This window comes from Pipistrellus hanaki, assembly GCF_964339955.1.
Source record: "Pipistrellus hanaki genome assembly, chromosome: 6".
Lineage (NCBI taxonomy): Eukaryota > Metazoa > Chordata > Mammalia > Chiroptera > Vespertilionidae > Pipistrellus > Pipistrellus hanaki.
In genome coordinates this window covers 69,023,168-69,037,659 of record NC_140508.1, presented here as the reverse complement: position 1 = coordinate 69,037,659, position 14,492 = coordinate 69,023,168, and the positions used below count along the sequence as shown (strand labels likewise).

At 42.2% G+C, this 14,492-nt stretch overlaps 1 protein-coding gene across 6 annotated transcripts in view; it reads left to right on the top strand.

The window, feature by feature from the left end:
• NOL4 (nucleolar protein 4) overlaps positions 1 to 14,492 on the top strand; it is a gene marked incomplete at its 5' end in the record, with an annotated part of 199,607 nt that overhangs the window by 25,072 nt on the left and 160,043 nt on the right. For 3 of the 6 annotated variants that reach the window (XM_084888711.1, XM_084888710.1, XM_084888712.1), the window contains one exon: positions 9,717 to 9,866. In XM_084888711.1, the coding sequence (XP_084744837.1) occupies positions 9,717 to 9,866 (150 nt within the window). Of the gene's footprint in view, positions 1 to 9,716; positions 9,867 to 10,826; positions 10,893 to 14,492 lie in introns of those variants that run through there. The other 3 variants (XM_084888716.1, XM_084888715.1, XM_084888713.1) reach the window with 3 other exon arrangements.

The following is a 14,492-nucleotide window of genomic DNA, read 5'->3' as shown; positions in this document are numbered from 1 at the left end:
AGTCACTCTGATGTTCGCACAATGACAGAACTGGCTAGTGATACATTCTTTTGAATGTATCCTAGTCTTTAAGTGGCACATGCTGTACAGTTACTTTTACTCAACATGGGCAAAAAGGGACCACATTTGGTATTTGAGGGCATGAGTCATATTCTGAGGGAGATAGGAGATTTCTGCCACTGTAGATAGTTTCTATTGTATATGGAAGATGATTGCTATGATGTATTGTCACTATTGGAGATAATTAATGTCATATTGTCACTATTAATCCCCTACTCACAGCACATCACATTTAGATGGAATTCTTTAGAAAAATCATCTTGGGAAATAACTGCCTTGTAAAGTAGAGCATCAGTGCACAGACACTAGGGCCCATCTGAATTGCCAGTCAGGTAGCGCTTTGTTTGCATTTTAAGGCATATACAGAATCTCTTTTCCAAAGATCCTTTATCTTAGGATCCAAATTTACTTAGTTCCCAAATATATACACGTACACACATGTAAAAGATTGCCTTAAAATTTCTTAGGCAAACTATTAAGCTTAATTTTAATTGACAAATACTTTTCGTTTCCATATGTATGTTCCCTAGTTAAATATTATCTTTGTCAAATGTGCTAGGAAGTCAACATTTAGCAATGCACCCACTTATCAAGCATCCCCAAATATGTTTGGAAAAATCAACGGTACAATGTATATTCAGCAATACATATATTGCTTATGATTCGTTTTCAAATTTTGTGGATCGTATGAAAAAGATAAAAACTTTTATGAAAATTCCATGAAATATGAATAATTCATATTTCATGGAATTTTCATAATAAATGTAAACATTGGAAAATCTGTCCTAAAAAATTTCAACTAGAGAGTGAACAGCCGTTTCTCTGGCTTTTCCTTTGTTTACATCCGAACAACAGTGTTTCTTTCTTTCAAAATCGTGGCGCATTTGGATGCTTTTGAAAGCAAGGCCGCAGCCTCCACTGACCCAGCTGCCAGGAGAGAAGCCTTCTCTGCCTGAGCGGGCTTTGCTCCAGGAAATAAACACCCAATTCAGTTCTCTGAGGCTCTGAGCAACTTCAGTTTCCGAATGCAATTTTGAGTTGTCCGCTAGGGGCGCCTCAGCTGGCTGGGGGTGGCAGGAGGAGCGGGTGATGCCTGCACCCCAGTCCTGTCCTCTGAGCCCTGGCTGCACAGCCGCTTCCTCCTCCCTGGAGGGAGGCGCCAGCCCCTGCACCCTGCGCTCCCTGCAGGCCTGGGGAGGGCGGAGAGAAGGGAGAGGACTGGGTGGGTGTCCTAGTCCCTGGGGGTCACTCCAGGTGGGCAAGAAGTGCTGCTCAGTGGGCAGGGACGCAGAGGGCATGAGGCATTGAGTCCCATCCAGCAGAGTCTCCTGGCCTGGGCCCTGCTTAAAGGTGGGGATGGATGGGTTGGGGCCTTGGCCTGCCTCCTGCGGGCGTTGCTGTTGCCAGGGCAACTGTGCGGTTGGCCAGGGACACTGGAGGCTGAGCGCGGAGGCGGGGCTGGCGTGGGGCGTGTGGGTGGAGGACCAGCTCGGAGCCAGCGCCAGCACCAGGTAGCGAGGTCTGGAGGCCAGGCGGGGGCTGTGGGTGCAGGGCCCCTTCCTCCCTCCCTCCAGCCCCTCCTGGGTTGTCATGGAGACGCTGGGGCAGCCTTGCCTGCACTCCGGCGGGCACTGGGGTAGAAACAGCAACCAGAGCCCTTCTGCCCCAGCGGCTCCGCCAGGAGCCCCAACCCAGCAGCTGCCGCCTCTCGCCTGCCTCCCACCAACAGGAAATGAGAGGGCAGGTGTCCAGAAGTCACCCTGTCTCCCCCACCCCCACCCCCACGCCTTTGTTTACTCGGCTTTCCACCCAGATTTCTCCGGCTCTGCGCCTGTCTCTCTCCCACAATAGCCGGGGAGGATGGAAACGTGGCTCCCTTCACACTGTGCCTGCCAGTCTCTGCTGCTCCCAAGCAGCTCCCTAGCTCGGCAGGACACTGGCCTGACATCCAGGGACCAACAGAGAGAGTTTCCTGTCCCGTGTCCTTCTCTTTATGGAAGATGCGTGCAATTCCGCGTGTTCACCTATAGGATAGGGACACTATTTGTAGGAATGTCCTCGTGATGAGATGAACTGCTTTTTGACAAATGAGTGAGAGCATAGGTGTTGGAATATCTGGGGACATAAAAGAGAAAAAAGACGAACCGTTCAGAAGGCCCGTCCTTGTTTCTTTGTGTGTGTATGTGTGTTTCCCCCCTAACTGTACAAGCCAGTGGTCGGCAAACTCATTAGTCAACAGAGCCAAATATCACAGTACAACGATTGAAATTTCTTTTGAGAAATAAAGTTTTTAAACTTCTTCTGATGCCACTTCAAAATAGACTTGCCCAGGCTGTGGTATTTTGTGGAAGAGCCATACTCTAGGGGCCAAAGAGCCTCCTACGGCTCGCGGGCCACAGTTTGCCGACCACTGCTATGTGCCAATCCAGTGCTAAAAATCCCTCTTTTCTGGGCTCTGTTTCTTCCCTGGTTGAGATCAGTTTTTGGCTTTGCAAAGGGGGTTGTTTTAGGCAGGATCTGCCTTTGAACTGGGGTGGGCAGGGTGTGGCCTAGAATATTGACACTTAGCTCAGGTTCAAGATTAAGTGCAGGATGCCTCTCTCCTGACTCCAGACATGAATGCTCTTAGCAGGAAGGACTGCCCGATTAGAGCAGGTGGCGGCATCTGCGACCTTGAGTAGCCAGCGATGCCTGGCAGGCTCTATCAACCGCCGATGGCCACAACCCTTGGCTTCTCAGGGTCTGCCTGCTGACTGTGGCTACGGAGCTTTTGCTACTGATAATCATGAGTTTCCTTTCATAGTTCTGCAGTTTGACTAGACCCGCCTTTTCAGCTGACTTGAATACATGTCTTTAGAAAATCCCAACAATGCAGGACAGCTATTTCTTATGTAATGATTTGGGTTTCCCCCCACACTTTCTGTGTCATGGGGTTTTCAAAACCGCTAGGAGAGTTTTACACAGTCCAAGCCCCAGGGAAAGCTCTGAACGTGAGACACGCTGTCTCTGGTGTCCTATCACTTCGGTGTTCCCCAGGCTCAGAATCTGGTTGTGCCTTTCATCTGTCTCCCACTGCAAAGAATTGGATCTTCTTGACCTAACCCAGTAGTCGGCAAACTGCAGTTCTCGAGCCACATGCCGCTCTTTGGCTCCTTGAGTGTGGCTCTTCCACAAAATACCACAGCCTGGGTGAGTCTATTTTGAAGAAGTGGCATTAGAAGAAGTTTAAGTTTAAAAAATTTGGCTCTCAAAAGACATTTCAAATCCTTGTACTGTTGATGTTTGGCTCTGTTGATTAATGAGTTTGCCGACCGCTGACCTAACCTGCCCTTTTCCTTGAAAAATCTTCCCATCTCTCCTGGCACTTCTCTGCCCTCTCATTCAAGTGCAAGACTGAGAAAGAGCATGAAAGCACTTTTTTCCTTTCCTTTTTTATTTTTTATTTTATTATTGCATATTGCTTTTCCGTTTTATCCATCTTACACATTTTCCTGGGCCTTCTCATTCCCATCCATAGCTTCACATGCCCTCTCATTCTCTCATCTCTTCACTCTGTGTTATCTTGTGCAGACTTTGCTTGAACTCCAGACCCCTGTTTCTAGCTACTTCATGGACCTTGCCTTCCCTGTAAGCATCTTTAGTTCAACCCATCCCTGACCGAGCCCTGTCCCTTTCCAATCTTATTCTGTTCTGATGTTCACACTCCGTGATGGCTATAGGGCAGCTGACGTGGAGCATTCGGACAACCCTGGGATAAGCTAGGATCAGGCTGCCTTGGTTCATAACCAAGCTCCACAGCTTGCTGGCTGTGTCATTTGTGACAATTGCTTAACCTTTCTGCTCTTCTCGGGACTTTGCAGGAGTTAAATATGGCAGGCCTCGGGTTACATGGAACTCGACATACGTTGTTTTGTGGTTACTTTGCCGTATCCCCACCTATATAATAAATATGCAAATGGTTGTTATGCCCTGAAGCGTAATGACCAACCGCGTAACAACCAGATCATGGATCAGCAGGAGGGTGGGGCAGCGAGCTACAAGCAGGCAGCGGAGAGCTACAGGAGGAGGCAGGACAGCAAGCTATGAGTGGGGGAGAGGAGCATGGGGGGGAGCTACAGGAGGGCAATGCAGCAGGCTTTGAGGGAGGGGCACAGGAAGGGGCGGGGGAGTTACAGGAGGGCGGGACAGCAGGCTGAGAGCTACTGGAGGGTGGCAGCGAGCTACTGGTGAGCTACTGGTGCACAGATTCGTGAGCAGAGCTACTAGTTTATTTATTAAAAAAAAGTTCTGTCATTTCGATGTATGTGCATATGTGCTTTATGTTTTTTATTGTTTATTTACCACAAGTAAAGGTCAGGAATTGTTGTCTTTCTTTTACAATTCTTTTTACTATTTCACTTCATTATCGCTGTGCATATGCTCCATGTGAGTGACATAGGTGCTTATGTAGGTGGGTTCTTTTTTTTTTTTTTAATATATTTTTATTGATTTTTTTACAGAGAGGAAGAGAGAGGGATAGAGAGTTAGAAACATCGATGAGAGAGAGTCATCGGTCAGCTGCCTCTTGCACACCCCCTACTGGGGATATGCCTGCAACCAAGGTACATGCCCTTGACCGGAACTGAACCCAGGACCTTTCAGTCTGCAGGCCAACGCTCTATCCACTGAGCCAAACCCGTTTCGGCGGTGGGTGGGTTCTGTATGTACGGGAAAATCATGCTATGGCATGTCGTAGGAACGTTTCTCACATGTAACCTGAGGACCTACCGTAGTACACATGTTACCCAGTGCATGTAAGTGCTCAATTGGTGTTAGAAGATGTTGGTTGTGATGGGGGTCTTGAGATGTCACTGAAAGGATTTTTATGCAGCCATTTGGGGAACTTCTAACATCTGGAGAAGTCTGAGAGCCAGGAGAGGAGGGGCATACGCCAACCTTCAGGGTGGAGGACATCAGAAACGTTTTCGCAAACACGCATTTTCAGCTGCTGCTCTGCGAACATCTCTTCTTGGGAAAATTCTCTTTGTGGAAAGAACGCCTTGTTCCTTGCTGTTTGTTTTGAAACTCACTTTCCTGAAACCTGCTTTCGGTCATTTTAGTTTTCTCTTTCGGAGTGCTCAGAAAGAAAGATGAACATGGAACTGTGAATCAGGGCAAGAATGATGGAATGGCTTCAAGGAGGGAAAAAACGGGCCTGGCTGCTACATGGCAGTCTTTTCCCTGCCCTGCTCCTGCCGTAAACACTCCTCAGTAATTCCAAACTCACATTTCTGTTGGTTCCCATCTCTCCATGCAGACTGCCTGTTTGATCAAACAGTACTGTCCTTTACAAATGTTAAACCTATTTTCTACTCATTTCCCCTTGTATCTCTGCACATGTCCTATGTGTCTGTCAGGTCTGGCCAGTAAATGAGGCAGAAGCTGCCACTTGCCTTTCTTATTCATTGTTTTCCTCCTCAGAGAAACAGCACCCTCTGACTTACAGCGGGACACGTGGCTGCGTTTTGCTAGCTTTCCTTGCCTCTCGGTGAGGACCAGTGATGGAGTGTGGACCTTAAGCAGGCACACTGAGCCACCGTATTTCCTGTACGCTCTCGCTTGTACTTCTGGATGGGAAATAGTGATGTCTGGAGGGCCCTGGGCAGTCACGTGTTTCTGACAGCGGAGCCATGGGAGATAAATACATTTCCATCTATTTAAGCTACAATATCTTGAGGGTTTTTTTTTTTTTTTAAATTATGATACAGACTCTGTCTTAACACAGTATTTTGTAAACATTATGACTTATGTTTGTGGTGGCATTTCACTTTTTTAATTTGCAATTTCCTGATGACGTATTCGTAGGACATCTTTTCACATACTTGATTTCCATTTGTACATCTCTTTCAGTGAGATATATGTCCAGATATTTTGCCCATTTTGTAATCAGACTTTTTAGCTTTAAGGAGTCAGAGATTGCTTCATGGAAGACTGGTCATGGAATTGGGTTTTGAAGGCTGAACAGGAATTTACCAGTTAAAAGATATTCTAGGGGGAAAGCAGAGCACATTCATTTATTGATTTCTGGTTTATCTACTCAAAAATTATGGTTCGTTTATTTTCCACTTGGTATAATTCTATGTTCTTGTGATGCAACAGTGAAAAAGACAAAAGCAGTTTTTTGCCTGCAGAAAGCTTAGATTCTAATGGGGAAGTCGTAAGTCATGTATGGAAACTTCATAAAAATTTTCAGGGAAAGTTGAGTTCATTGTGATTAGAATATGTTGGAATGATAAGAAACAAGGCGGGTAGTGGTAAGTAAATTGGAATCAGATTAAGAATATTTAAATGTATAATAAATCACGGAGTATGAATTGTATCTTAGAGGTGTGAGAGTCTAGTAGAAATTTATAAATCCTAAATTGATATAGTTACCATCATTTTATTTTTTATAATTACAGTTAACCTTTAATATATTAGTTTCAGAGATAGTTATAATTTTTAAAAATATATATTTTATTGATTTTTTTTACAGAGAGGAAGGGAGAGAGAGAGAGCTAGAAACGTCAATGAGAGAGAAACATTGACCAGCTGCCTCTTGCACACCCCCTACCGGGGATGTGCCCGCAACTAATGTACATGCCCTTGCCCGTAATCAAACCTGGGACTTTTCAGTCCACAGACCGACGCTCTACCACTGAGCCAAACCGGCTTCAGCGAGATAGTTATAATTTTTAAGGAAGATTACTTGGACTTTTTGAGGACACATTGGAAGAGAGAGAAATCAGTGGAAAAGTGCTAAAGAGAATGCTGTCCCCAAAGTTAAGCCAAAGTTGGCAGGAATTCAGTAGAGGTGCCACCTCATATTGTTTACCCATCGTAGGCAATGCTAACCCATAGAAGTACTCTTCCTCACTAAGTCCAAACAAGGCTAAGCACTGCACACATATTATCAAAAGTAGGTTTGGCACAAGCACTCCAGGTGATTTCTGGTGGGGGTTCCAAAGTCATTTGCTGGGTTTGTGAATCAGGAGCCCAGTAGGACAAGGGGAGGGGGGTAGATTGGAGAGATTTCACAGGTAGAATTATTTGATCACTGGATAAGAGACTGATTCAGACTTTTATATTGTGAATGTGGGTGACAGTAATAATAATAATAATAACAACAATAATAATAGCAACAAATCATGGCACAGAATGCATTTAGATTCTTGGGGAAGTGTGGTAGTATTGACAAAAACCACACTTCCGCATCTCATTAGTTAATGTTCACATTTACTTCTCACAGAAAGTCTACCGTAGCTCCTCTGATCAATTCTGAATAAAGAACCTTATTTCTAGGCTTTACTTCCTTGCCTTGTGATTAGGTCAATAATTTTTGCTTTGTTGTCAAATGCACCTAGCTCAGTTCTTACCCTCAGAGCTTTCCTAAAATTATCTCTCCCTTCTCCTCCTCCCTCCCCGAGGCATTGACTCACCAGATGGGTTTCTTAGCTCTAAGGGCTTTAAATTATTTTTTTATTTTGTTAGCATCTCTTCCAAATATACTCATGCATTACAGGCCATCGGCCAGGAACACTATATGACTTTTGACCTGTTAATTTTGTTCAATGAATACTAGCATCTCTAAAACTCATTTTTGTTCGCCTTGCTCTGGTTCTTAGTACCAAGGGTGTAACTTTGCCACTCTCTCAGCTAATGATTGTGTCTGTTCGTTAAGGGAAGATGCGAAAAGATGCCTTTGTGCTGCTCGGTCACAGCCAAATACTGCGTTATCCACAATGATGACTAAAGGAGATGGCTCAGCTGACTAAATCTTCAGATGAGCCTTACATTTACATGAAAACAATCCGTTTTCAGTGAGAGAAAATTTGTTTCTGCTTTGTCCTTGTTTACTCCGTAATTAATAGATGTTATTGCAATGAGATAATGAGAAAGCCGGGGAGCCCGGCCGGCTGGCATGGCCCAGGGGTTGAGCATCCACCCATGAACCAGAAGGTCATGGTTGGATTCCTGGTCCTGGCACATGTCCTGGTGCAAGCTCGATCCCCAGCGTGGGGCATGGAGAAGGCAGCGAATCAACGAATCTCTCTCATCATGGATGGTTCTCTCTCTGAAATCAGTAAGAATATATTTAAGAAGAAAAGCAGGGAAGCAAGCAGCCTCAGTGAGGCCTGGTTCATCAGGACCTTAGAGGGAAAGTGGTTTGAGCTTCCAGGGAAGCAGCAGCAGCAGCCGGAGGAGGCGGTGGAATCACTCCTGCGAGACAGCATCTGACAGGCAGCTCCGTGCAGCCGGAGCATATGGCCGGGCAGTGCTGCCCAGCCTGCTCTGTGCCCAAGGCCTTGGCTGCCTGGGGACTCAGACTTCTGTTTGTGCGGAAGGAGAACGGACATGCTCCGTGAATACTTGTAGTTATCTTCTCATTGAAGACGCGTACACTTGGACCTCAGTACTGTGTTCTTGGGTAAATCATCAATCTTGGAAAGAAGTGGAATTACACGTTTTCTATTTTTTGCAAACGAATTGCTGGTATAAAATTAATGCATTTTTATAGGGTTGCCACTCAAAACACACATTTTAATTTTTTTAGGTTGAAGTATTTTAAAAATATATATATATTTAATTGATTTTTTACAGAGAGGAAGAGAGAGGGATAGAGAGTTAGAAACATCGATGAGAGAGAATCATCGATTAGCTGCCTCTTGCACACCCACTATTGGGGATGTGCCCGCAACCAAGATACATCCCCTTGACGGGAATCGAACCCGGGTCCTTCCAGTCCGCAGGCCAACACTCTATCCACTGAGCCAAACCAGTTTCAGCTGAAGTATTATTTTAGGTTGAAATACTTCATTTCTCTATTTATGCTTCTTTTACTTTGTTCTATTTTATTTCTTTTCCCATAAATATTGTTTGAATTTTTACAAGTTATTTTGTTGTTTCCTTTTTTTTAAAAAAAAGAATGGTTCATGACAAACACTTTAGAAGATATTGAAGAATGTTGCAGATTAAGGGTTCATAATTTGGTTTATCAGTGTGCTATATTTTATGTAATTCGAGTGAATTTATTCAATAGGCAATAGATAAAATCAAAGGTTTATTTCAGCTCCAGATTTTTACAAATTATTTGCTGTACCAGATGATTTGTTGTCGTCTGTGTGTGTGTGAATATGTGAGTGAACTGAATATTCCTGCAAATGCTCCTTTCACCTGTCTCCTAAGACAGGGTTTTATTTCTGGATGGCAATAGGAAAATAATTGTATATTGTTCTACTAATTTCACTAACTGTGTACTCTTGGATAGTCTTGTTTTCATGAAATAACTACCTGAACTTGAGAGGACTTTGGAAGGTAGACATATGCCAGGCCAAATGGCAGGGTCTGCCCCCGAGGCTGAAAAGAGAGCTTCCGGCCACTTTGAGAACGAGCCTGTTCTGCCTGAATGCAGTGAAAATGTCTATTTTGCCGTCTCTCTCCTCTTCACAGGGGAGCCTGCGTCAGCGCTGAGCCCTGGGTGTGTGACCTAGTGCAGTGCAGTGATTGAGAAAGTTACTCACGTCCCCTGGTTCAGCGCGTGAAAATGTTTTTGTTTAAGCAACTTTCTGTGTTCACTTTGTGTTAAATACACTTGTTTTGTCACTAATTTTGTGCCGCTTGCTTTGCTCCTGCTTCAGGATGGCGTAGGGGTGGATGAGAAGCTGTCCCTGCGGCGGGTGGCCGTGGTGGAAGATTTCTTCGACATCATCTACTCCATGCACGTGGAGACAGGGCCCAATGGGGAGCAGATTCGGAAGCACGCTGGGCAGAAGAGGACGTACAAAGCAGTAAGTTACGGAGGCCCTGAAAGGGGACGAGGCGTGCATTTTGGAAACTTGGTGTTAGGAATGATCATTAAAATGGGGTTAAGTAAGGATAAATATTCTATCTGCGACATAAATTAGGCCATCTCATGGTCACACCCAACATTTAAATTGAAATTTAATTATTACTGGTTCTGTTTTGGTCATGTGTTCACCAAGCCTGTTGTATGTCATTTAAATCTGTCTCTATGAGTCTCCTATAGTTTCCTGTAAATATACATAATATGTGGTAGTCCCAGTCAAATGTGTTATTTATTCACTGCATCATAATATGGCTGGAACTTTTGAATATTAGTACTACCACTACATTTTTAACATGTCTTCCCCTTCAAATCATATTCCTATGTTTAGATAGTTCCTCTTTAATGCTTAGAATCACATAGATAAGAAAATTTTATGTACTCTTTAAATGTCTCCTTATATAAATACATTGTACCAAAGGGTATACATTTCTTACAGAATAGGTTATTAAAAGATATGTGTTATTTTAAAATATTTAATGCCCTTGGTCATTTTTGAATGGATATATACACACACACACACATATATAATATATAATGTTGATATCATAAATTATGTAAAGGGGAGGTTTAATTAACTGTTAGATATTGAAATATATATTGTCAAGCTGGAGTTGTATATTATTTCTAAAGTGTCTAATTGTTACTTACTATTTGATCTAGACACTTTAATCTAGCTTTTTATTTAATTAAAAAATATATGGAATCATCTTAATATCGATATTTCATCCTTTCTAAAAAAAAATGGAACAGTAAAATTATTCTTTTCCAATATGAGCCAAGTGTACATCAGAAGTACTTTATCAGCAATCAGAAGAATATGCTTTTTAAGAATTCTTATTGAACTTTGCTTTTGGCCGCCTTTATATTAACTGTTTTCAGCTATATTGATACACAATATCAGTCTGGATCCATTTTTTTTTTTTCAGATACAGAAAAATGTGTGAAATGCTCAAAGTTTCAGATACAGGTACCTATGTTTGAAAACTAGCTACTGAGCATAAAAAAAGAGCTTCTTTTCCATAACTATTTTTTGCTGTATTTCCAGGGTCATTGCGAGCCTGTGTAGTTGCATAATAACCCCTAATACATGTTGTATTTATCTCTCTCCTTCTCTATGGTTTTGTTTCTTGGCTGTTTCCAAACTGCATGGTTTGTGGGCAGGCACTATGGTAGGTTTCCTCACCCAATTCTGCCACATAAACTTTCTTTTGACTTACATATCTCAGGAGGCACTCCTAATGGCAGAGGCCTACCTGCTTTAGGATAATTTTATGTCGACTAATATTCCTGCAAATGCTCCTTTCACCTGTCTCCTAAGCCAGGGTTTTATTTCTGGATGGCAATAGAAAAATAATTGCATATGGATCTACTAATATCACTAACTGTGTACTCTTGGATAGTTCTGTTTTCATGAAATAACTTCCTAAACTTGAGAGGATTTTGGGAGGTAGACATACATCAGTTTAATTGTATTAAATGAAAAGCTAACAAGAAATGAGTGGTTTCATTGTCTGTAGGAGGGTGGCAGCCAAATCTGATTAAATGCCAAAAGCAATTTAAAATAACTTAATCTTTCCAATTCACTAGATTGAGATCTTAAATTTAAGTGGGAACATGAGTCAGAGACGTAGATCCAAATAGCTCACCTTTGTTTTCTGAAATGAAATGTGAGAATTTGATCCATTCCCATGTTGCATGCTAAACACTCTCAGTATATTGGTAAACATGCTTTAACATATATTATTTTGCATTCACATTATAAAGACATTTTCTGCAATTTGGGGTAAGGATACTAACTTTAAAAAAAATGTTTTTATTGATTTTTTTACAGAGAGGAAGGGAGAGGGATAGAGAGGGATGAGAGAGAAAAATCTTATCAGCTGCCTCCTGCACACCTCCTCTTGGGGATGTGTCCGCAACCAAGGTACATGCCCTTGTCCGGAATTGAACCTGGGACCTTTCAGTCCACAGGCTGATGGTCTATTCATTGGGCAAAATCAATTAGGGCAGGATACCAACTTTTAAAGTCTAGGCAGCATCTAATACATCATCTAATTCCTATTGAGAACATTCTATTTGAAGATCTTTCTCTTTCCCAAGTTTATTGTTTATTTTTACATCTAAAGTGTTTTCAACCTTTTCCTAATATCATGAAGGTTCTTTTTGGCCTAACCAATTACCTTCTGGTATCTCTATAGAGAATCCTAATTAGGAAACATTTCCATTTTGTGGACTAATAACTCATTGTAGAAAAAAACCAAACTGCTGCAATGCCAGCAAAACTGTGTACTAGACTCTGCAGTGACTTAAGTCTAATGATAAAAATTAATATAAAGGTTCAAGTAATGGAGCATAAAGCTAAATGCAATTTGAAATGGAGTGGTGTTGGGTCAGAGTTGAGTTCTTTATACTAATACAGGGATTGGCTAGTTATTAGTAGAATTAGCTAGACACCTATGGCAATTACAATGGTTCCATTAAATTGAAGATTTTTTTCTACTTCTAACTCATTAATTAGCTCATAGAGCATGCATGATTATGTTTATTGACCTTTTTCTTCCTTTTCCTACATGGCCAAGAAACCATACTTATACAACTAATCATTAAAGAGTTTCAGATTGTCTTAATAATATTATCAATAGATTTAGTGGTCATTCTATTTACTTTGCCTTTGTTTGCAAATCTTTCTTTGTTTTCACTCTGCAGGAAATGGTGGTTCTTTAATATCGGATTAACTTTGAATGCTATTTGTTTTTACCTATCTGCAGTATATCATTCCTTGAAATATCTAGGCATTCTATAACTTAAAGTTCATTGCAAATTGATTTGGCTGTAGATAAAATTGGAAGGTATGTGTTCTGTTACTCATGAGTTCTTTGAAAAGGAAATCCACACAAAATGACACATCTTAGGAATATGTGAAGGCTATCATAAGTTATTTTCAGTCATTGTTGAATTTTAGTGTCTTAGGTACTTTCTCTTTATTCGTTACTGTATCCATTATTAACTGTAGTTGGTCCATTGAATGTGTGTCTTTCAATAGACTTGACTAGAGTAAACTCTTGATTATCTACAATTCAGTGTTTCCCAAACTTTTGACATATGTGTACCCCTTTTATAATTTTCATAATGCTGAGTACCCCTCTTACTCATGAGAACGTAGAATTAGGCGCAGCTAAGCACGGTGCAGTGCATATCCCCACCAAACTCTGATGCAACGCATACCCCCACCAGACTCTTCCCGTACCCCTGGGGGTACGCGTACCACACTTTGGGAAACACTGAATTAAAAGAGTGGAGACAGTGTGTGGGTCATTCAGTTATATATATTTGAACTTAAAATGCATTTTTGTACTGAAAATCGAATGCAGGCACTTACAATTTGGGGAGTCCCTTCAGAATGAATGATGCAACATTATACAAAACTAGGGTGGGTGCTGGTGTGTCTTCCCATCTTCCTCTCCTCAGCTAGTCCTGCGTTCCCCTTCAGGGAATGCCCACTCCTCTCTGGAGGTCTTTGTGGCTTGTGTCCCATCACAGGCTCAGCACAGCTGCCTTCCCAGGCCTTTCTGATGTCAGGATCCCATTGAAAGGTTCTGTCTTAAGGCTCATGAAAAAACAAACAGAAAACTAGAGTAACTGGTAGAAATTCAGGAACTAAGGGGGAACATTTGTGTTGTCAATAGGGAGAACAGTCTGCATATGTATGTGTGTATGTGAACACACATGCACACCTTGTAGTGTGATGCAATAAGCCTACATGTGTTGTTCACACGCATAGCTGCCAAGAATTACATTTGTGTAATTCAGAGTGGCTAGCGTCCACTTTAGCTAAAAGAAAATAGACTAGAATCCAGACCAACTCAGTTTCAGATGTCAAATCTAGCACTTTCTACAATACCTGTGTCCCTTTGGGCAAATTATTTCCTTTTCTCTCTCTCTAGAGGGAGACAATGGTACCTGTGGTGTGGTAAAATACACGAGTTAAGATGTGTGAAGTGCTTGGCATCTGATTAACATGTGAATATAGTTACTTCTTCTTTATCTAGTCACTACTCATGTTCCAGGTAGAAGGACAAACAGACAATAGCACAGGGCTGCCACTGCCCTAATTATATGGTGGACATAATTTCCTCTGACTGCCGACCCCTCCCCCCTCCCCTCCACTCCCACTCCCCTGTTGGGAGATACTAATGGCAGTAACCTTTGCATTTTTCCTGTGCGTCCTGTAGGTGGCACTATCCCTGGAAGTCCACCCTGTAACTTTTAGCCAAGGTTTTGTCAGGCTAAAGGACAACATGAAAGAAGGCAGAGTTCCCAATGTTAGGGGTTCTCTTGCTAGATTGAGTTTATGAATGTTTTAATTATTTCATTACGCTTTTCCACAGGTGAATTCTGTTAAATTAGTTTTTGGAAAAATTTAAAAACTGACTCTGTTTTTTAAATTTGTATATATGTCCTCATCCCTCCATTAACCCCCAACGCCTTCTCCACTCATTTCCTCACACACCCCCCCCCCCCCCCTGGTGTCCATGTCCACTGGTTAGGCTTATATACATGCATACAA